At 42.4% G+C, this 22,868-nt stretch overlaps 1 protein-coding gene across 2 annotated transcripts in view; it reads right to left on the bottom strand.

The window, feature by feature from the left end:
* The window catches only part of slc30a7 (solute carrier family 30 member 7), a 30,676-nt gene extending 10,737 nt beyond the window's left edge, over positions 1–19,939 (bottom strand). For both annotated transcript variants that reach the window (XM_083767937.1, XM_083767936.1), the window contains exons 1-6: positions 19,819–19,939; positions 18,545–18,646; positions 5,862–5,975; positions 2,640–2,727; positions 1,282–1,414; positions 80–268 (exon numbers count right to left, since the gene is read on the bottom strand). In XM_083767937.1, coding sequence (XP_083624063.1) covers positions 80–268; positions 1,282–1,414; positions 2,640–2,727; positions 5,862–5,975; positions 18,545–18,646; positions 19,819–19,898 — 706 coding nt within the window. In that variant the 5' untranslated portion in view covers positions 19,899–19,939. The remainder of the gene's footprint in view (positions 1–79; positions 269–1,281; positions 1,415–2,639; positions 2,728–5,861; positions 5,976–18,544; positions 18,647–19,818) is intronic.
* Between the last annotated feature and the right edge of the window lie 2,929 nt (positions 19,940–22,868).

The raw sequence follows: 22,868 nt of genomic DNA, 5'->3' as shown, positions 1-22,868 counted from the left end.
AGCAACGGAAGCTCTGATCATGAGTAAAATATAAATGCTTCCGTCGTACATATATGTCTCCTAGAAGACGCTGACTCACCGTGACAGGGTGGCTCGTCGTGAGAGTGCCCGTGACCTTCGTGAGAGTGCCCGTGACCTTCGTGAGAGTGCCCGTGACCTTCGTGAGAGTGCCCGTGACCTTCGTGAGAGTGCCCGTGACCTTTGGAGGTGTGGTCGTGACCTTTGGAGGTGACACTGCCGTTGAACAGAGAATGACTGTGACCATGACCTGAGAGACAGACAGGAGACAGAGAGACAGACAGGAGAGAGAGAGAGAGAGACAGACAGGAGAGACAGACAGACAGGAGAGAGAGACAGACAGGAGAGAGACAGTCAAGGATCACTCTCACAGTAATCTCACGTTTAGCTGTGTTGCTCATTCATTCCACAGGGTGGCGCTACCCACACATTTAGCTGTGTTGCTCATTCCATGAACACCCGATCCTTACAATCTATACCTTGTTGTAAAGGTGACTAATCAACGATTAAAACGATATAACATACAACACCATTTGGGTTAGGGCTAGTTTCAAACTATGGGGTTTTCATGATTCTGAATCCATACAATACCATTTGGGTTAGGGCTAGTGTCAAACTAGGGGGTTTTCATGATTCTGAATCCATACAATACCATTTGGGTTAGGGCTAGTGTCAAACTAGGGGGTTTTCATTATTCTGAATCCATACAATACCATTTGGGGTAGGGCTAGTGTCAAACTAGGGGGTTTTCATTATTCTGAATCCATACAATACCATTTGGGTTAGGGCTAGTGTCAAACTAGGGGGTTTTCATGATTCTGAATCCATTCCATTTGGGTTAGGGCTAGAGTCAAACTAGGGGGTTTTCATGATTCTGAATCCATTCCAAGCATTATTTTTGCACCAAAATACACTCCTTGGACTAAAAACAAGTCAATCAGATTTTTTAATAAATTAAATAAATATCTCTCGCTTTGTGATGATGGTCAAACACACACTGCACTGTTTAAAATGTTTCCCTCATACTGAAACTGTATTCATGGTTGTCGACAAAGCGCGAGTTTTTGTCGCGCTATCGAGAAAGCGCAAGTTTTTGTCGCGCTATCGAGAAAGCGCAAGTTTTTGTCGCGCTATCGACAAAGCGTGAGTTTTTGTCGCGCTATCGACAAAGCGCAAGTTTTTGTCGCCCTATCGAGAAAGCGCGCTATCGACAAAGCGCGAGGTTTTGTCGCGCTATCAACACCCCCCCCCCCCCCCCCGTACCTGCGTCTCCTCCGTGGGAGTGTCCGTGTCCTCCGTGTTGGAACACGAATATTCCCACCAGGTTGACCAGAAGTCCTGCTATGCTGACAGGAAGTAGACGCTCATGATGCACGTCTGGAGGCTCCAGCGCCCTCTGGTGGAGAACACACACATTACACCATGTTAATAACAGTGTGGAGGATAGGGGAGGGGCTACGGGCTGTAAAGTGGTCGAGGATAGGGGAGGGGCTACGGGCTGTAAGGTGGTCGAGGATAGGGTAGGGGCTACGGGCTGTAAGGTGGTCGAGGCTAGGGGAGGGGCTACGGGCTGTAAGGTGGTCGAGGTTAGGGGAGGGGCTACGGGCTGTAAGGTGGTCGAGGATAGGGGAGGGGCTACGGGCTGTAAGGTGGTCGAGGCTAGGGGAGGGGCTACGGGCTGTAAGGTGGTCGAGGCTAGGGGAGGGGCTACGGGCTGTAAGGTGGTCGAGGATAGGGGAGGGGCTACGGGCTGTAAGGTGGTCGAGGATAGGGGAGGGGCTACGGGCTGTAAGGTGGTCGAGGATAGGGGAGGGGCTACGGGCTGTAAGGTGGTCGAGGATAGGGGAGGGGCTACAGGCTGTAAGGTGGTCGAGGATAGGGGAGGGGCTACGGGCTGTAAGGTGGTCGAGGATAGGGGAGGGGCTACGGGCTGTAAGGTGGTGGATAGGGGAGGGGCTACGGGCTGTAAGGTGGTGGATAGGGGAGGGGCTACGGGCTGTAAGGTGGTCGAGGATAGGGGAGGGGCTACGGGCTGTAAGGTGGTCGAGGATAGGGGAGGGGCTACGGGCTGTAAAAGCTCATACATAGTCTGGATTTACGGTGGTGAGGTGACCACCGAACTACAACATGACGTCACTGAGCCGCGGTGAAGAGCAAACCACTTCTCTCTGTTTTTACTCACCACCGCTCAATGTTATTTCCGCTCCGGTGGTCAGCTCACCACCGGAGCGGTGGTCACCTCACCACCGAAAATCCAGACTATGAATAGGCCTTAAGGTGGTCGAGGCTAGGGGAGGGGCTACGGGCTGTAAGGGGGTCGAGGCTATTTTCCAGGACTGGAACATGTTTTGGTTTAATGTCAGAATATTTCCAGGTGATACCGTGAACCATGACGTGAACCTGAAATCATGATAATAACTGTATGTGTATTGATAAGGTTATTATGACTGTATGTGTATTGATAAGGTTATTATGACTGTATGTGTATTGATAAGGTTATTATGACGTACCTCAACTCCCTCTGAGAAGATGAAGATAATAACTGTATGTGTATTGATAAGGTTAATATGACTATGTGTATTGATAACTGTATGTGTATTGATAAGGTTATTATGACGTACCTCAACTCCCTCGGAGAAGATGAAAAACGCTGTGAAGATGAGGAACAAGCCGTTTACGAAGCCTGCCAAGACCTCCGCACGCACATACCTACACACACACACACACACACAGTTAATCTGATCTTTATAGTACTAAAATATCCTCACGTAAATAAATCTCGTTTAAAAACAAATATGCCCAACGATGATGTCACTGGTGGACGGGTTTCTGAACGGCCCACGTTCAGAAACGTTAAAAGCGTTAATATTAATGTGTTAATATTAATGATAGTGTTAATAGTGTTAATACTAACATAGTGTTAATATTAATGTGTTAATATTAATGATTAATTAATGATAATTATTATAATTAGAAGGATTAATGATATTATAATTAGAAGGAGTGTTAATATTAATGATATTATAATTAGCCATGAAGGAGTCGTTAAGATATCATGGTATGAAGCTAAATAAAATCTACAAGTCTGAAAATGCAACGATGATGATTTAGGGCCGACATTCTAGTGAGACCGTTCATGTTTCTGGAAGTTGCTTCTAAACTTGTATTCTACTGCTAGTTTTGATCACTTCAAATACTCTTTCATCTGAAAATAACTGACGACTGTCAGGGAATTCTGAGAAGCAAACATTTAATATCCCTGTGGGGGGTGTGGAACGACACCGGGCACTGCCCTCCCTGTGGGGGTGTGGAACGACACCGGGCACTGCCCTCCCTGTGGGGGTGTGGAACGACACCGGGCACTGCCCTCCCTGTGGGGGGTGTGGAACGACACCGGGCACTGCCCTCCCTGTGGGGGGTGTGGAACGACACCGGGCACTGCCCTCCCTGTGGGGGGTGTGGAACGACACCGGGCACTGCCCTCCCTGTGGAGGGTGTGGAACGACACCGGGCACTGCCCTCCCTGTGGGGGTGTGGAACGACACCGGGCACTGCCCTCCCTGTGGGGGTGTGGAACGACACCGGGCACTGCCCTCCCTGTGGGGGTGTGGAACGACACCGGGCACTGCCCTCCCTGTGGGGGGTGTGGAACGACACCGGGCACTGCCCTCCCTGTGGGGGTGTGGAACGACACCGGGCACTGCCCTCCCTGTGGAGGGTGTGGAACGACACCGGGCACTGCCCTCCCTGTGGGGGTGTGGAACGACACCAGGCACTGCCCTCCCTGTGGGGGTGTGGAACGACACCGGGCACTGCCCTCCCTGTGGGGGTGTGGAACGACACCGTGCACTGCCCTCCCTGTGGGGGTGTGGAACGACACCGGGCACTGCCCTCCCTGTGGGGGTGTGGAACGACACCGGGCACTGCCCTCCCTCCCTGTGGGGGTGTGGAACGACACCAGGAACTGCCCTCCCTGTGGGGGTGTGACACCGGGCACTGCCCTCCCTGTGGGGGTGTGGAACGACACCGGGCACTGCCCTCCCTCCCTGTGGGGGTGTGGAACGACACCAGGAACTGCCCTCCCTGTGGGGGTGTGACACCGGGCACTGCCCTCCCTGTGGGCACTGCCCTCCCTGTGGGGGTGTGGAATGTGTGTGTCGAATTTGTAGTCGGTGGGGCGTGGGGAGTTACGTGAATTACTGACGTGGTGCATTTATCGATAGATTATAATTATTATAATATTATAATTACCCATAAGAGAAGGAGTCGTTGGACCTCCTCTAGAGATGACTGACCAGACCAGCATTAATATTAATAATATTAATTAATAATAATATTATAATTACCCATAAGCAGTGTTGGGGAAGTTACTTTTAAAAAGTAAGGAACTATGGTTATCGTTACTTATCTAAAAAAGTAATTTGTTACTTTACTTTACATTAAATTATGAAAGTAACTACTTTACTTTACTTTAAAAAATAATAATATAAAAAACGGCCGAAACCGAATACCGAATATAGGAACTTTTGTTTTGAAGCTAGATCTATAAAGAATAGGGTTGGGAGACTTGGGACTTCATTAAAAAACATCTAATTAATTGGAGGCTTTGTGATGATTTCATCTCAATTAATCACATTTTAATCGCATATCAATAGGCCTATTTGATCTGAGCAGTGAGCTTTTTTTCTACATAAGCATAGGCAATAAAACAAGTAGTAATAATAATAGTGATAATATTATTTATATAAAGCTTCTCTGAGTACTAAAGACACTTTTCAAGGAGAACATGAGAAAACAAATAAAAACTACTTTATTAGAGAAAAACTGTGGAATGAAATAGCAATATTCCAGAGGTGGGTTTGAATTTATAGGTGGTGGCCTATACTCTAAGGTGGTGGCATGTCTCTTTTTGTCTGTTTTGGAAAGTGCATCGTTTTGACAGGTCTGCCTGAAACCTGCCTGAAACCCTGACCATTAAACACGGGCAGACGCAACGATACAGTCTGCCCGTGTAAACGCAGCAGCGAGTGTGACTGTGAGGGGTTGGGGAAGGGGATGGAAAGTACATAGTGATTAGTGAAACTAACGTTAGCTCCCATGCTAGCTAGTAGCTTCCCTCGTCAACACTGCAGAACACCACCACAGATCGGATGGAAGCTGCAGCTGCTGATATCACGTTGCTTGTGCCCGTGGATGGGAAATAAGATTTAAAAGCCTATGGAAGCGTGGATGAAAGGCAAAGCACAGATGTGTGCAATAAATTTGTGTCGGATCTGCCTGTGCATTCCGTCTGCTGCAGTGCTGTCAACTTCTGTGTTGTGAGTCTGTCACTGGCTGCTGAATGCATAGTTAAAGAGCGTCAAAAGCATGCGCCCTTCCTGCGCTGGAAGTAGCAGATCTACAAGTTATCTACCCGTCGCAATGCCCAGCGTGTTGGGCTTGTACATCTGTGTTTCTCCCGCAGTTTAGTTGAATTATATCGATTCACAACTTTATTTGCCCCCGGCCCCTTCACTTCAGCAGCACAGAGACGCTTGTATGATAGACTCACGGAGCTGCATGGCGAGACTTTTTTCACTGATCACATAAGTTGACATAACGCCATAACGTGGGTAACGCTCGCACAATAACTATAAGGCCGTTATGGAATGGGGAATGTAAAGCGTTAGGTTACAAGTTACTGCAAATAGTAATTACGTTATGTAACGTAACGCGATGTAAGGGCGTTAGTCACAACACTGCCCATAAGAGAAGGAGTCGTTAGACCTCCATCTAGAGATGACTGACGCAGCCAGACCAGCATTAATATTATTAATATTAATTAATAATAATATTATAATTACCCATAAGAGAAGGAGTCGTTGGACCTCCATCTAGAGATGACTGAAGCAGCCAGACCAGCCAGCAGAGCAGTGCAGTCAAAGAACATGTGGAAGGAGTCTGAGATCAGACCCAAACTGTAACACACACACAGGGAGAGAAATACACAATGTTAACCCATTCTGACCTGAGATCAGATTCATACGAGGTTTCCACTGGACAACACACTGGTCTGATTAACCCATTCTGACCTGAGATCAGATTCTAAAAATGTCAGTCGTTCTTCGATTTTTTCAAAAATACCAGATCTACAAGCTCATAGCGCGCCACTCGGTGGCGCGCTATGAGCTTGTAGATCTGCTATTTTTCAATAGCTAAAGCATGACATGATGCCAACACCAAAATGGGTTCCCGTTCAGAATGGGTTAACTACACACTACTACAACACAAACATCCAGTTATCGAAATGATTACCTCAGATATTAGCAAAGGTTTTGTTTCTCACGTATATGGAGAATTACAAAAAGTGTCAAATACCTTTATGGGAATTACCACAATATGGAACATAGACCTGAAAGATTATGGACGTGTGGATTGGAGGAGAGTGTGGAACAACATTACTATAACCTCGCGTAATTATAACCATCAGATGATGCACTATAAACTAATACACAGATTCAATTTAACTCCAAGAAAACGCTGTCAACTCCAATTAGTACCAAACCCGGTATGCACTTTGTGCCCATTGAGAACTGTGGGCACATATGCAATTATGCACAGGGTCATGACATTCTGGTCTCGGGTAGCTAGGACCTTATCTGAAATATTTACAATCGAGATACCATGTCCCTCTCAGATTTTGTTGTTGAAATGATGACTCCACACTCTCACTACCAGTCATTCAAAAATAAGTATTCTTTGCTGGAACTACTGCTGCAAAAAATCTCCTTGTGTCTAGATGGAAACCTCCTCATAGTCTTTCTGTAAGAAAATGGAAAATACAATTTCTGTTTCTATTTATGTATTAGGGTTTGGAAATATCAATTGCGAGAACTAATGGAGCAAAAAGGCAGTCTATTGAAGCACAAAAGGTCAAAGCACAACTATAATGCCATATTTTACATGTATGTATGTATGTATGTATGTATGTATGTATGTATGTATGTATGTCTACTTTTCAATCTTATTTGTAAAGTCTACCAGCCAAGATGCCTATATATTGTAAAATGTCAAACTAACTGATGCAATGTCTTTTCTTGTTGCAATGATAATTGGAACCTTGGGGAGAATGGGGAGATGGGGGATTTGTAATGAAAATAAAAAATGCTCAATAAAAACTTGGTCACAAAGAAAAACAACAACACAACACAGTGGAACACACACACACACACACAGACACACACACACACACACACAGTGTGTGCAGGGAGGGAACAGAGCGGTGCATGTCCGTGCACACTAGCACGTCCCCCAAGCGTCCCCCTAGATTCCAGAGAATCGACCTCGACCGTAACTCGAGGGTCACTCAGTCAAATCCACCAGAACCGTCTACAGTTATTGGGCATAATCTTCAGTCACACAGAGAGAGAAGAGAACAGCAACAACTTGCTTTTGCATTAATTCTTAATAATTATCCCATTCTGACCTGAGATCAGATTAAAAAAATGTCTTCTACATCCTGACAGTTTTCTGAAAAAGCTATGTTTCTATGTCAGTTGTTCTTCAATTTGTCAAAAATAGCAGATCTACAAGCTCATAGCGCGCCACCGAGTGGCGCACTATGAGCTTGTAGATCTGCTATTTTTCAATAGCTAAAGCATAGCATAATGCTAACACCAAAAGGGGTTCCCGCCCCAAAATGGGTTATTTCATGAGCCAAATAAGAGCAACAGATGAACAGAGGAGCAGGTGTTTGTGCTTGCTGCCGATGCATACAATTCACAGGAGAATCGGAGACGTATTAGCCTACAACAAGGTATTCCCGATAAAAAAAGGACATTTCTTCCATGTGTGCACCGTAACCCGAATTAGATCCGATTTGTTATTATTATTTTTTTTAATATATTTTTTATCCCACGATTTTGTAACCCATTTTTCACCCCTGTGTCAATCATCTAATGTGATCCTGGGCTCTACACAACCTCCACCAACCTATTCCCCATATATGGGGGACAAGGGGAGAGCAATGGACTTGAACTCATGCTTCCTTCATGCCTGAGTGTCCAAGTTGCTCCTTTACACCTGACAGGGGGGAGTTTCCCTGGTTGGACGTAGCACGTGGAAGGAACACGTTATTCCAACCAGTTCCTTTCCCCTCCATCAGGCGCCCCGGCTGGCCAGGGGGAGGCAGTTTAGTGACCAGGATTACTGCATGTTTTTTGTGAGGGTACCTACCCTAGGGGACACGGGGAGAACATGTGAGGGTACCTACCCTAGGGGACACGGGGAGAACATGTGAGGGTACCTACCCTAGGGGACACGGGGAGAACATGTGAGGGTACCTACCCTAGGGGACACGGGGAGAACATGTGAGGGTACCTACCCTAGGGGACACGGGGAGAACATGCAAACTCCCGATTTGTTATTTCTGCGCATCACATCGGCGGGCATTTCCATGTCATCTTATGGTTTAAACTTGAAGCCGTGATGGTCAGTAAAGTATTGAGCTTCGCTGCAGCTAATCGAGTCGACCCATGCAGTTTCACGTCTTTTGCTGATGTAATCAATTCATCATTTGGGACCACCTGTGTAGCTTATTTAACATTTTAAATTGCTTGCATGTAGGCTCAGGGGTTAAAGCCAAAAAGAAATTGTCAGAACAATTTTCAACCGATGTGGCGAACCCCCCAAATTTGCATCGATCTACCCCTGTCCTAGACAGCGATGAAAGGCTGTATGGATCTACCCCTGTCTTAGACAGCGATAAAAGGCTGTGTAAAATAAAAATAAAAACGTTAAAAATATGGTGCGCGCAACGCACACCAAGGGGGTAAAGTTGCCTTTACCGAATGTGTGTCAATCCATGCTTCATTTTATAGAAGCAGCTTTTGAAGTTATGTCGTATTATATTGCTAGTCTGGCCAATCGATACATACTCATATTGAAATGACTGTAGGGGCATGCCTTTACAGCCAGTGTTGAAGTATACAGCATGATATGATCTGAGTGCCTATGCTGTGTACTTGTACAATGTACTTGTACGTGAATATACAATGTACTTGATATGTATTGTGTATGGCTGGCCTGTAAGCAGACTTTCCCGTTAGCCACTGGAGACATCTCAGAGAGCAAGGTCGACTTGCTGCTAGCCGATTGTTATTGTTATGTCTCAGTGCCACGTCATGAGGACATGAGGATCCAAAAGCTATATATGATTCTGTATGTGTAAAATAAATTGTGAACCCTTGGCGAGATACTGTCTGAGTGTCAGTGTTGTTTTCGTCGACTAAAACTAAGACGAAAAATGTTCGTCGACTACCTTTTCCACTGAAGAAAACTAAATGGAAACTAAATTAAAACTATGCTATGGTGACTAAAACTAAGACTAAATATATTGACAATTTCGTCAACAAATAAAAACTAGACTAAAATGTTAGGAAGGGACTAGTGGACAATAGCTCCAGTATAAGTCATTTTACACTTGGTTGCATGCTGAAAATAGCAGATCTACAAGCTCACAGTCACAACGCGTCGCAGATCGGCTATTTTGACGCGTTGTGAGCTTGTAGATCGGCTATTTTCAACAAGTGTAAAATAAGTCATTATGACGGCAACAAGGCCTGCAAAAATACATTTTAGTCGACTAAATCGCCTGTAGATTAAGTCGCCTAAAATCTTATGACATTTAGTTGACTAAAACTAGACTAACACTAAGACATTCCAGGTGACTAAAATGTGACTAAAACTAAGTGAAAACTATTCAAGAGACTATGACTAAAACTAAAATAGAAATTTGCTGCCAAAAACGAGTGTCCCGTTATGATGGTTCTCCCGGGCCCGTCGATCACCGCCGTACCACAGGAATAATCCAGCTGGGTTATCACACACCACCCAGCCTGCACACACACACACACACACACACACACACACACACACACACACACACACACACACACACACACACACACACACACACACACACACACACACACACACACACACACACACACACACACACACACACACACACACACACACACACACACACACACACACACACACACACACACAACCGGTCTGCCAGAACCGGACCAGGGTCCAGTACCTAGAGATTACAACACATAGCAACAGTGTGTTAACCCATTCTGACCTGAGATCAGATTCATATGAGGTTTCCACTGGACACACACTGGTTCTGATTAACCCATTCTGACCTGAGATCAGATTCATACGAGGTTTCCACTGGACACACACTGGTCTGATTAAAGTAAAAAACCCCAGAGGAAGACACTTATAGGCATGTAGCCTTCAGTAGTCCATTATGCACCTTTGCATTATAAGGTTGCAAGTGAGAACAAAAGTCAAGAGAACCCATTGGTTTTGGCAACTAAAATGGGATACAGTGATAGGTGGGCAGTGGGCACTATATACAGCTCCATCTCACTGAATTAGAATAATTTGTAAAAAGTTGATTTTCTTCTGTAATACAATTCATATATTCTCAATTCATTGTGCATAAAGTGAAGTATTTAGAAACTTTTTTTGGTTTTATTCTTGATCATTATGGCGTACAGATCATACAAATCAAAAAATCCTATCTCAATGAATTAGAATATTTTAGACCACTAAGAAAATGTGTTTTTTAAATGAGAAATGTTATCTGAAAAGTATATTAATGTATGCAGTTACTAGTTTACTACTTGGTCTGGGCTACTTTTGAACACATTATTTAATCAATGGCTGGGGGCGTGGCATGGAGGTTGACATGGTTGACAATACAACCTAGATTCAATGTGAGAGGTCAGGCCAGTTGGCTGGTCAGTTAAGCACAGTAATACCATGGTCAGTACACCAGTTACTAGTCGTTTTAACACAGTAATACCATGGTCAGTACACCAGTTACTAGTAGTTTTAACACAGTAATACCATGGTCAGTACACCAGTTACTAGTAGTTTTAACACAGTAATACCATGGTCAGTACACCAGTTACTAGTAGTTTTAACACAGTAATACCATGGTCAGTACACCAGTTACTAGTAGTTTTAACACAGTAATACCATGGTCAGTACACCAGTTACTAGTAGTTCTGGCACTGTGGGCAGGTGTCACGTGCTGCTGGAAAAGGAAAATCAGCATCAATATAAAGCTTGTCAATGTACAGAGGCTCACAGTGCTGTAAAATATCATAATAGACGGTTGTGTTGAGACTCTGGACATGACAGAACACAGTGATGATTTAGGCCAGGGGTTTTCAACTGGTTTTGATCCAGGGACCACCATTCTGACTAGCAGCAGCCTGGGGACCACCACTGTTGTGTCGGGTGGGTTCATCGTAGATCTACGATGGACCCACCAGACACAATAGTGGTGGGGCATTCATGCACCATGGGTTAAGATTGTTTTTGTTTTCTTCTTACTTGTTACTCACTAATCACACTATCACAGGCTACATTCATGAGCTGGACAAAATAAACTATGTTTCAAAGTATTTTATTATCAAAAGTTTTACTAAAGTGTTTTTTACTTGTACTAAGCAGGACTCAAAATAAGTCTCAAAATAATAATCCATTTCAGTTAATCACCCAAACACTGAAGACACATTTGACATTTGGCAGTCACAGTAGGTTTGTTCTTGACAACCCCCCCCCCCCCCCCCCCCACACACACACACACACACACACACACACACACACACACACACTTGTTACAATTGTAATGCAGTCACGCAACGCAACACAACGTGGGCAGTGGAGCCACCCTTCATTGATTCAAACGGGAACATTCCCTGACGGAGACGCGACGCTGACGGGCCCAGTGGAGCCCGCACCTGGTTGCATCGCGTTGTGAGCTTGTAGCTCTGCCTTTTCGGCAACGATAGACTGAGAAGTTGCACATTGAATAGTGAATACTAGTATTATGTGAGACTATTCAATCGATCCGCGGCAGATATTCTAACTCTATGGCAGGGAGATTTGACTTTCCCAAACATATTATTATGAATTGAATGAATAATTTATGGCAACGTCTTACCGTGCTTGCCTTGGGCAGCAAGCACGGTAAGCATGCATGCGTTGGGTGGAAGAGCAGGATGGTTGTTCCGCTGGCAGCTGATGACTCCGTCAGCTTCTTTTTTGGTTTATTTGACACCTTGAGCACTTTTTGTATTTTGTATGTTAGATTCGACATAAGTTATTATTATTATTTACAAACAAGTAAAAAGAGTGCAAATAAGTTTTATATTATATATTAGAAAGGTAAAAAGAAAGTAAAGAAAAAAAAGGCAAAAATATAACTTTTCTGAATGCCTGGCTGCGGACCACCAGCAGTACCTCCGCGGACCACCAGGGGGCCGTGGACCACCGGTTGAAAACCCCTGATTTAGGCCATGGTATCTGCATGGTGTTGGTCCACTGACAGTGAAAACTTAACAATGGTTTCAACTAGGGATGCACCGAAAGGGAAATTCTTGGCCGAAACCGAATATAGGAAACAGTTGGCCGAAAACCGAATATCCGAATATGATTAATATTATACATCTTTGGCCAGCCAGGGCGCCTGATGGAGGGGAAAGGAACTGGTTGGAATAACGTGTTCCTTCCACGTGCTACGTCCAACCAGGGAAACTCCCCCCTGTCAGGTGTGAAGGAGCAACTTGGACACTCAGGCATGAAGGAAGCATGAGTTCAAGTCCGTTGCTCTCCCCTTGTCCCCCATATATGGGGACTAGGTTGGTCTCCCCTTGTCCCCCATATATGGGGACTAGGTTGGTCTCCCCTTGTCCCCCATATATGGGGACTAGGTTGGTGGAGGGTGTGTAGAGCCCAGGATCACATTAGATGATTGACACAGGGGTGAAAAATGGGTTACAAAATCGTGGGATAAAAAAATATATAAAGAATATATATATTATACATATTTTTTCCTACCATTTCTGTCATGGCCGTACGTTAAAGCTACCTGATTTATGGCAAAATAAATGGTTATGGCAAAACGTAACTTAAATAATAATCACTATTATGGGTCCATAAAACCTTTATTCAGCCCTTTTGAATGCATTGCCTATTTAGCCTGGTTAATAAAACCAGACTAATATCGCACGGATCCGCGGGATATTAGTCTGGGGAGGCTCAGCTTGGATTTCATTTCCAGGGAAACATTTTCTCTTTGACGCAATTGGTCAGAGCTACTGTCAGTCAAAGGTCTCAAGCATTGAACGTCACTGTACCAAAGCCCGCCCATATTGCATACCGTGTCCCTATTGGGCGCACACGTTCTCGTGTGTAGAAAATGGGCGTACAATTGAGCCTCTCCAGACCGAAATCCGCCGGTAGGCAATTTTTTTTTGCCAACGGCTGATTCGGTCTGGTTTATTAACCAGGCTATTGCCTATTAGGGCCGAAACCGAATAGGCCAAAAATGCATTTTTAGCCATTTTCTGCGGCCGAATATTGGGTGCATCAATAGTTAAAATAGTATGTTTATACAGAGTAAGTAAAGAATAGATAATCTGGCCCAGGCCGTGGCGTAACGGTCTGGGCACCTGACTGGTAATCCAGTCGCAGTGTGCCGCGGGTTCGACTCCCGAGCCCGACACGGCCTTTACTGCATGTCATCCCCCATCTCTCTCCCGTTTCCTGTCAGCCTACTGTCTGTCCCTTCAAAAATCAATAAAAGGCGTAAGCCGCAAAAAAAAAATAATAATAATAGATAATCTCTCAATCACCTGGTAATTACTGTGACACAGTCCTGTAGCTGAAAGGTCAGAAGGTCAGTCCAGCCAGACAGGTCTAGTCCAGAATGCACTATATACTTAGTTTGTTGTACAACAAATAGCGAAAATAGTTGACCTACAAGCTTGTAGATGTTTGGAAAATTTGAAAGATTTAGAAAGCTTTTGCCTATAATGCCATGTTGAAAGTGGTTATCACTTAAAGGAGAATTCCATACTAAAAGGCTTTCTTACCTTTCTTTGTAGTCGTTACGTCCCCACCAAAGAGGTCCAGGTGTTATTTGTGCAAAAGCTCCTTATTGGCTATTTCCCCTGCCATAAGCCCTACATGAATTGCATTGAATTGAATGGGGCTATGGGGTGCTAATTCGCTTATTTCCATCGCTCAAAATTATATCTTTTTTGTATATATCCTCTCTTCATAATGTAAATAATATCCCAAGCGGCACACTTTACTACTTATTTCTATGGAAATAAGTGAATTAGCACAACACCCCATAGCCCCATTAAATTCCCATTAAATTCTATGCAATTCATTGAGGGCTTACGGTAGGGGAAATAGCCAATAAGGAGTTTTTGCACAAAAAAACACCTGGACCTCTTTGGTGGGGACGTAACGACTACAAAGAAAGGTAAGAAAGCCTTCTAGCATGGAATTCTCCTTTAACATACCTACACCGGCACAGTATAATTGGTATGAAGTGTAATTGAATATCGCTGTTTTAGTATCCCCACTTAACCCATTAAAGGTATATTCAGTGATTTCACTCAAAAAACCGTAGGTTTCGTTTTTGGCTGTGGGACCCAGCCTTTCGTCCAATCAGGATAGACCCCCAGGGGTTAACTGGGGACAGGGAGGAACTCCTTATATGGCCAGCACACTCTATAGTAGGGAGGATTATCACAACAAAACAAAAAAATAAGTGATATTTGAATTAAGTTAAATCACTGAATATACCTTTAAGACCTGAGTTTGATTCTACAAATGTTATGTTATGGTTATGGCTAAACTTAACTTAAAGAATAATAATTATTATGGATCCATAAAACATTTATTCAGCTCTTTTGAATGCATTAATTGCATACACTATTCGGTGATAAATTTTCTGCCTATTCGGGCCGAAACCGAATAGGCCGAAAACGCATTTTTTGCCATTTTCTGCCGAATATTTTCTGCGGCCAAATATTCGGTGCATCACTAGTTTCAACACAGCCATCTTTTTAGAGTACATTGTGCTTCAGTATGTTGACAAGCTTCATGGAGATGCTAATTTTCCTTTCCAGCTAGATTTGGCACCTGCCCACAGAGACAAAACTACTACCGTAATTTCCGGACTATAAGCCGCACCTGAATATAAGCCGCACCAGCCAAATTTAGGGAAAATCCCATATACAAGCCGCACCGGACTATAAGCCGCAGCTACGTTAGCTCAGAGCCTGAGATGGCTCTGCGTTAGCTGTAAAAATCCATAGATTAGCCGCACCGTTGTATAAGCCGCAGGGTTCAAATCATGGGTAAAAAGCAGCGGCTTATAGTCCGGAAATTACGGTAGTAACTGGTGTACTGACCATGGTATTACTGTGTTAAAACTACTAGTAACTGGTGTACTGACCATGGTATTACTGTGTTAAAACTACTAGTAACTGGTGTACTGACCATGGTATTACTGTGTTAAACCTACTAGTAACTGGTGTACTGACCATGGTATTACTGTGTTAAAACTACTGGTGTACTGACCATGGTATTACTGTGTTAAAACTACTGGTGTACTGACCATGGTATTACTAGTCTGTGCTTAACTGACCAGCCAACTGGCCTGACCTGAACCCTACATCTAGGTTGTATTGTCAAGAGGAAGGTGTGAGACATGAGACTGAACAATACAAATTAATTTACGGCTGTTATCAAAGCAGACCTGGGCTTCCATAACACCTCAACAGTACACAATGGTTTGTTCAAAAGTAGCCCAGACCAAGTATTAACTGCATACATTAATATACTTTTTAGATGGTCGACATTTCTTGTTTAAAAAATAATAGTTTTTGTGGTCTCGTAAAATATTCTAATTCATTGAGATAGGATTTTTTGAGCTGTACGCCATAATCATCAAGATTAAAACAAAAAAAGGTTTTAAATACTTCACTTTATGCACAATTAATTGAGAATATATGAAAAAGTTTCACTTTTTGAATTACGTTACAGAAGAATAAAAAGGTTTTAAATACTTCACTTTAATTAAGAAGAAAATTAACTTTTACAAAATATATTCTAATTCAATGAGAATCTGGAGCTGTAGTTCCCAGCAACGTCTGGACATCTGGGTACTTTGGCTAATTTGTCCAAAGTGTTATTATATTTGAAAATGAATGTGCATGGCACATGTGAGAGGGAGGATGAGTGATTTAAACAGTCACACCTGGCCTGAGTCACACTAGAACTGGACTCAAAGCTGGGTGTGGCTGCGCACCTGTTGTGCATCATGGACTTGATCAAAGGACACAACAGGTTAAATCAGTCATCTCCACAAACACTGAGGAGATAGGGCCGATTCATACTCCTATTTTACCGCTGTTTCGGCGCTGTAGTGCCGAAATGATTTCGGCTCGTCAGAAATTTTCAGTAGCACCGAAGAGCCGACTTTAGGACGGTACCCGTCACCCCCGAACCTCAAATGACGTCAAATTGTAGGCTCTACAGAGCCGAACCGACTTTTATTCGGCTCTAAAATAGGAGTATGAATCGGCCCATAGCCTCTGTCCGGACAGTGGAGAGATCGCCTCTCCTGTGTAAAAGGATATTATTGTGTATAATTCCCTGCACATGAAGGAATAAAGACAAACTTAAGGAAGCTGCCCTGCATGTTGTGTCCTTCCTTGCCCTGGGTAGTGACTACACTGTCACAGTACATAATTATCATTGTGCCTAAATGCATTAGCCTCTGTCTGTGACAACTTCAAGACGTCGAATGTCAAGAGTAGCCTATATAGCCTTGGGCTATATAGCCTTAGAGTAGCATAGTTGTCACCATTGGCTCTTTCTCTATACGTGCGGCTGTGCGCTAGAGCGAGACAGGATGATTTTTAAATATTTCTCTGTCTCTGCGTCTCTCTCCCATAGAGCTATAAAATATATCGGGTCTCTCCCCCGCACGCACGCATGCACACACACACGGACACACAAAAATGACAGATTCTGACAGAAAAAAGGAGGGGTTGATTTCAAGAAACCTCTCTCTCTCTCTCTCTCGCATGAAGTCTCATGCATCGCATGCATTCATGATGTAGGCTTCGTGTAACTTTGCGTGCTGGCGGCGGCGCATGCTTAAAATGAACAGATCTACAAGCTTACATCGTGTACATACCATTCCGTGTCGATAACTGTCTTGTAGTTTTGTACATCTGTTATTTTTGCGCATGTGAACCTTGTACGCTGCCATTAAATGTGCATGCTGCGCCTCCTTAGCGCTCCTACATGGTGTAGTGATCACCATCATCAAAAAGAATAACTATTATTGCAGCCTCACAACTGCCAACGTTTGTTTTAAATGCCAATTTTGGTCATGGGTGGTATGGCCGACTAGGTACCATAGCCTAGGGGATATTTCTCATGTTATTTTAACAGACATAATAATAACACATCTTGCAGGAAAGAGGCAAGAGAGCCAACTATTAGGGGACTAGCGGTGGCCGAACGGTTTGCGGAGCGGTCTTGATACCGGAAGGTCACCAGTTCGAATCCCCGGACCGGCACGTTAAAATTACCACCGCTGAAGTGTCCTTGGGCAAGGCATTGAACCCCTACCATGAAATGTTCTATGAGCAGGGTGTGGCTGTAAACAAGCATCTCAAGCTTAGTCCACTTCCCTGGGTAAACAAAGAACTTTGCTTTGCTAACTATTAAGGCATTTCAGCAGTGAGGCCTGCCAGTCACAATGTCGGACAAGGTCTCAATTTGTGGGACCTGGCAATGAGGGGCTGTCCCACGCAAAGGGGGGCATCTGGTCACCCTAGTCCGGTGTGAAAGTGCCCTTAAACAAAAACATAGTTTTCAACTGGGAAAGGAAACGTCTCAAGTCTGCAAGTAGAAAGTTTTTTTTTTTTAATCACACCCACGTGAAGTGAGGGGCGCTCTTATTGTACATATATCATGACGTAAATTAGTCACTAAGCCTATAATTTGAGTCAAATGTTTCACATTTTGTTTACCATTGCTTTGGAAATTTAGCTTGAATAAATTACAATTTATGACCTTTTCATTGCCTAATAATAACATATAGTCTTACCAGCTTGTCAAAACAATGGCATTTACTGCTTTTATATAGAAATAAAATTGATATTATGCATAATTAAGTTCAGACTTTTGGTTTCTCATTTGACCTCCTGGGAAAAATAATTGCTCACCCCTGCCTTAGTGCCCACCCCTGTTATTACCCCTGGTTTCTCATTTGGCCTCCTGGCCTCCCTGCCTTAGTGCCCACCCCTGTTACCCCTGTTACCTCCCTGCCTTAGTGTCAACCCCTTATGTCACTGTTATTACTGGAGAAACACACACTGTTTACACACTGTTGTCACTACTTCAGGTGTCCGTCTCCCACGCACGCACGCACTCAACACACACACACACCAGACAGACACCACACACACACACACACACACACACACACACACCAGACAGACACCACACACACACACACACACACAATCACACATACGTGGCACAGACAGAAACAGGAACTACTAGAGCTAGCAGCATTAGCACAGTTAGCTTCCCACCATTATAACCAAGCCGTTTCTGTTAGCATGGTAATAACCAGTACCTGTTGCTCCATATTCCAAACGTCAGCTCCACGAAGGCGAAGGAGAGGTTGAGAAGCAGGAAGAAGAACAGGTTCCTGGACGTCTTATCAGCCAATATGGATCTGGACGAATCAATCAATAAATAATGATCAACACAATGAACTATCAGTGATCAATACATTACAAACAGCCTAAAGCATTCCTCATACATCCGTTTCTCTCCATAGGATGGTTTGCTGTGTTTTCATATTTGTGTATTATTATTATTATAGTGTTTGATCATGGTTGTATCTCCTCAAAGCAGCACTTAATTGTTCCATTGACTTCCACTCTAAACATCTGGCTAGCTAGCAGGCTAACGAGCTAGCCTCATGACTAACTTAAAGTCACGTCAGCATCAAAGTGTAACAATAGAGTTGAACAACAACAACAGATCTACAAACTCTCACAGCCCACACAGAAAAAACTACAGGATATTGTTGTTAAGATTTAGTCCACGTCATGCTGCATTGATGATGTTGGCACCATTAGGGGAGATATCAGAATAACTATTAATCTACATTCTCTAAGTGTGTCGACTTCTGGTAAATTAACTAATGCAGGTGATTAACAATAAACTCTGTGAGAACCTTTGGTTTAATTTATACGCGCTTCTCACAGAGCGTAAAATGTTACTGTTTTTCATGTCTTTGGACAATAAATTCTACAGAGCTGCTAGCTAATAGCTAGCAGGCTAGCTCTGCTAACCACAACAACACACACAACTATTAATACATGAATTAGTCAATTAATAATCATGTTCAACAAAACAGCGACGATAATAATGTAACAAATACCAACAATTATACGCCTTTTAATTGAATTAATCTGGTGTCATCTGCGATCTGTTATTAAATACTTTTAACTGACACACACAGCTATAGCCTGTTAGCCACCGGTTAGCGTTAGCTCCCATACACATGAATGGACTGAACACTGCTATAGCATGCTAACGCTAGCCTCCAATACACATGAATGGCGTCAGAGCATGTTTATAGTTGTAAACAATAAATCTTTATATGAATATGAAAGTGGTTATTGGTGAATATTAATGTTGACCTAATTAACATGTTTTAACTGTAACTAATCTGATGTCATTGAAGACTTTTAACACACAGAGCTAGCCTGTGTGTTAAAAAGCTAACGTTAGCTCCAATACACATGAATGGCGTCAGAGCATCCAGACTATAGATGTAATAATTATAAGTTTTATATAAATGATAAAGTTGATAATTAATTAATTATTGTTGTTTACCTGAACCATCCGGACAGTTTGAGCAGCAGGTTAAATTTAGCAGGTTTATATTCGTCATCTTTCACTGATAGAGGCAACATGACTACTGACACACACACACACACACACACACACACACACACACACAAACACACGCACACACTGAGCGCACACACACAACTGGAAGGAACACACACACACACACACACACACACACACACACACACACACACACACACACACACACACACACACACACACACACACACACACAAACACACGCACACACTGAGCACACACACACAACTGGAAGGAACACGCGCACACGCACACACGAATACAGCTGACGAGACACACACGCACGGCACGCACACCACAAACTGCTGGTTCCTATGACAACATCAACAAGCACTTCCGCCTCCGTCACGTCAGTGTTGATTTGTTTATTTATTAAAATTTACAATTTACATTTATTTAATTCAATTACGTTTTAGCAGACGATAGCCTATTTACTTAGTTTCTTTATTGTGGCTTCTTTCTTTCTTTCTTTATCTTTATCTTTTTTATTATGTATTTTTTGTTTTGTTAATAACATTATTTTCCAACCACAGTAACTATTCCGTCCTTTTTTCCCTTTTTTTTCTCCAAGCTTAAACTATAAACAAAATAAATAAATACATATAACTTTCTTTCTTTATTTCATAGAAGTGTATCTGTATAAATGTTAATTTAAATGTTCTGATGAATTGAGAATGTTGGACCCTGATGTAAACAAGTCATCTGGTTTTATCCTCCTAGCAGTTTGAGTGCAGCACCACGACGCCCTCTGCTGGACACGGCTGGGTATTACAACTGCATTCATTCCACTAGTCAGTGCAGTGGAGAAGGAACTCTATAAGTACATTTACTCAGGTACAATTCGGAGGTATTTATACTTTACTTCAGTATTTACAATAGTTTTATTAATACTCCATCTCAGAGGGTAATATTGTACCTTTTCTCCACAGTGTTTTATCCTCATAGCAGATTTACTATTGATAGATTTAAGTACCTTCATTTGAAATGTATCCATTTTACAATCTGTAATACAATTTGATTTGAATTGTATCTATTCTACAATCTGTTAATACAATTTGAATTGAAATGTATCCATTCCACAATCTGTGAATACAATTTGAATTGAAATGTATCCATTCTACAGATTGTGAATACAATTTGAATTGAAATGTATCGATTCTACAATCTGTTAATACAATTTGAATTGAAATGTATCCATTCCACAATCTGTGAATACAATTTGAATTGAAATGTATCCATTCTACAGATTGTGAATACAATTTGAATTGAAATGTATCCATTCTACAGACTGTGAATACAATTTGAGTTGAAATGTATCCATTCTACAGACTGTGAATACAATTTGAATTGAAATGTATCGATTCTACAATCTGTTAATACAATTTGAATTGAAATTGATCCATTCTACAGACTGTGAATACAATTTGAATTGAAATGTATCCATTCTACAATCTGTGAATACAATTTGAATTGAAATGTATCCATTCTACAGACTGTGAATACAATTTGAATTGAAATGTATCCATTCTACAATCTGTTAATACAATTTGAATTGAAATGTATCCATTCTACAATCTGTTAATACAATTTGAAATTAAATGTATCCATTCTACAGACTGTGAATACAATGTTAGCACGCTTGATGAAACATACGTGACAAAATGTGCGTATGCACGTGTGCGTGTGCACACGTGTGCATTTTATTTATTAATTATTGTAACTTTGGCACAATGTAAACACAACAGCATTGGTTACATCTTGTTGAAAATATGAATGAATATACAGTTAGTCTCTCAACGTAGATTCATAGTTAAAGTTTATTATCACTTAAAACTTTCTTTAAACTGCCACATGTATTCTGCAATGGGCCGTTACCACCACAGGGTGGCAGCAAAGACTACATTTTGCCTTTATATTGTAAATTGAGCTGTAAAATGAAGAGAAATAATTTTGTCTGAGGTTTGTTGAATAGTTAAAAGTAAACATCCAGTGACATAAAACAATGTTTGTCATTAACATTTATTTTCAGTAAATTATACATGATTTAAAAATGTAGACCTGAGGCCGATTTCTTTTTTAGATCTTCTAAATCCTACCAGTTTTCAGAAGTTGTCGTTCTCAAACTATTTCATGTCAAGGACCCCCAGACTTATCTGTATTTGGCTGCGGACCCCCATCTGAAAATATGTTGTTCCGACCCCCATCTGAAAATGTTGTTCCAGGGACCCCCCCCCCCCCCCCCCATCTGAAAATATGTTGTTCCAGGGGAGAAGTAAAGATTTACGCCATATTTTCACGATTAAAAAAAAATCACACCAGTGTGAACCAAGTGGTGCAACTCCCGTCTATTGGTTCTCTGTATCGTTCCAATTTGTATCATTCCAATTTCTTCTCTGTATCTTCTCTCGTTCCAATTTCACGCATGCGCACACCACTCGTGCTCATGACGGATACGGACATGATACGGACATTGCTGGATGTAGAAGTGGTTGCACCACTTAAAAATAGCAGATCTAGACGCTCATAGAACGCAGCAAAGCACTTGAGCTTGTAGATTTTCAACAGCTAAGTATAACATAATGCTATAAACACCAAAAAGTGTACTTAAGTTGTACTGAATGGGTTAAACTATAAACTGAAGAAACACACGATCAGTTCATCATGTTTTATTTCAATACATTTACAATCAGATCATGTCATTGGTTAATTCATTCATTAATCAGCTGCCTCGTTAATGTCTTAATTAACAGCGTTAACCCTTTATGTCCATTAGGGGTCGGACCCCCCCCACACTAAATACCTTCACCAGAAAAAAATATATCATCTACAAGCTCACAACGCATGGACAGTGGACACGTTGTGTAGCTTCAACTAGCTTGTAGATCTGCTAATTGTGGTGAATGTTCATGACCACAACAGAAAGGTCAGAGGTCACCAGTGTTTCAACACTTTAAAAACAGAGTGTTAATTCTATTAAAAGGTCCTACATTTAA

The sequence above is a fragment of the Protomyctophum parallelum genome (genome assembly GCF_964188405.1).
Source record: "Protomyctophum parallelum genome assembly, chromosome: 6".
Taxonomy (NCBI): domain Eukaryota; kingdom Metazoa; phylum Chordata; class Actinopteri; order Myctophiformes; family Myctophidae; genus Protomyctophum; species Protomyctophum parallelum.
Note: the sequence above shows the minus strand (reverse complement) of the source record. Positions and strands in the feature narration are given on the sequence as shown.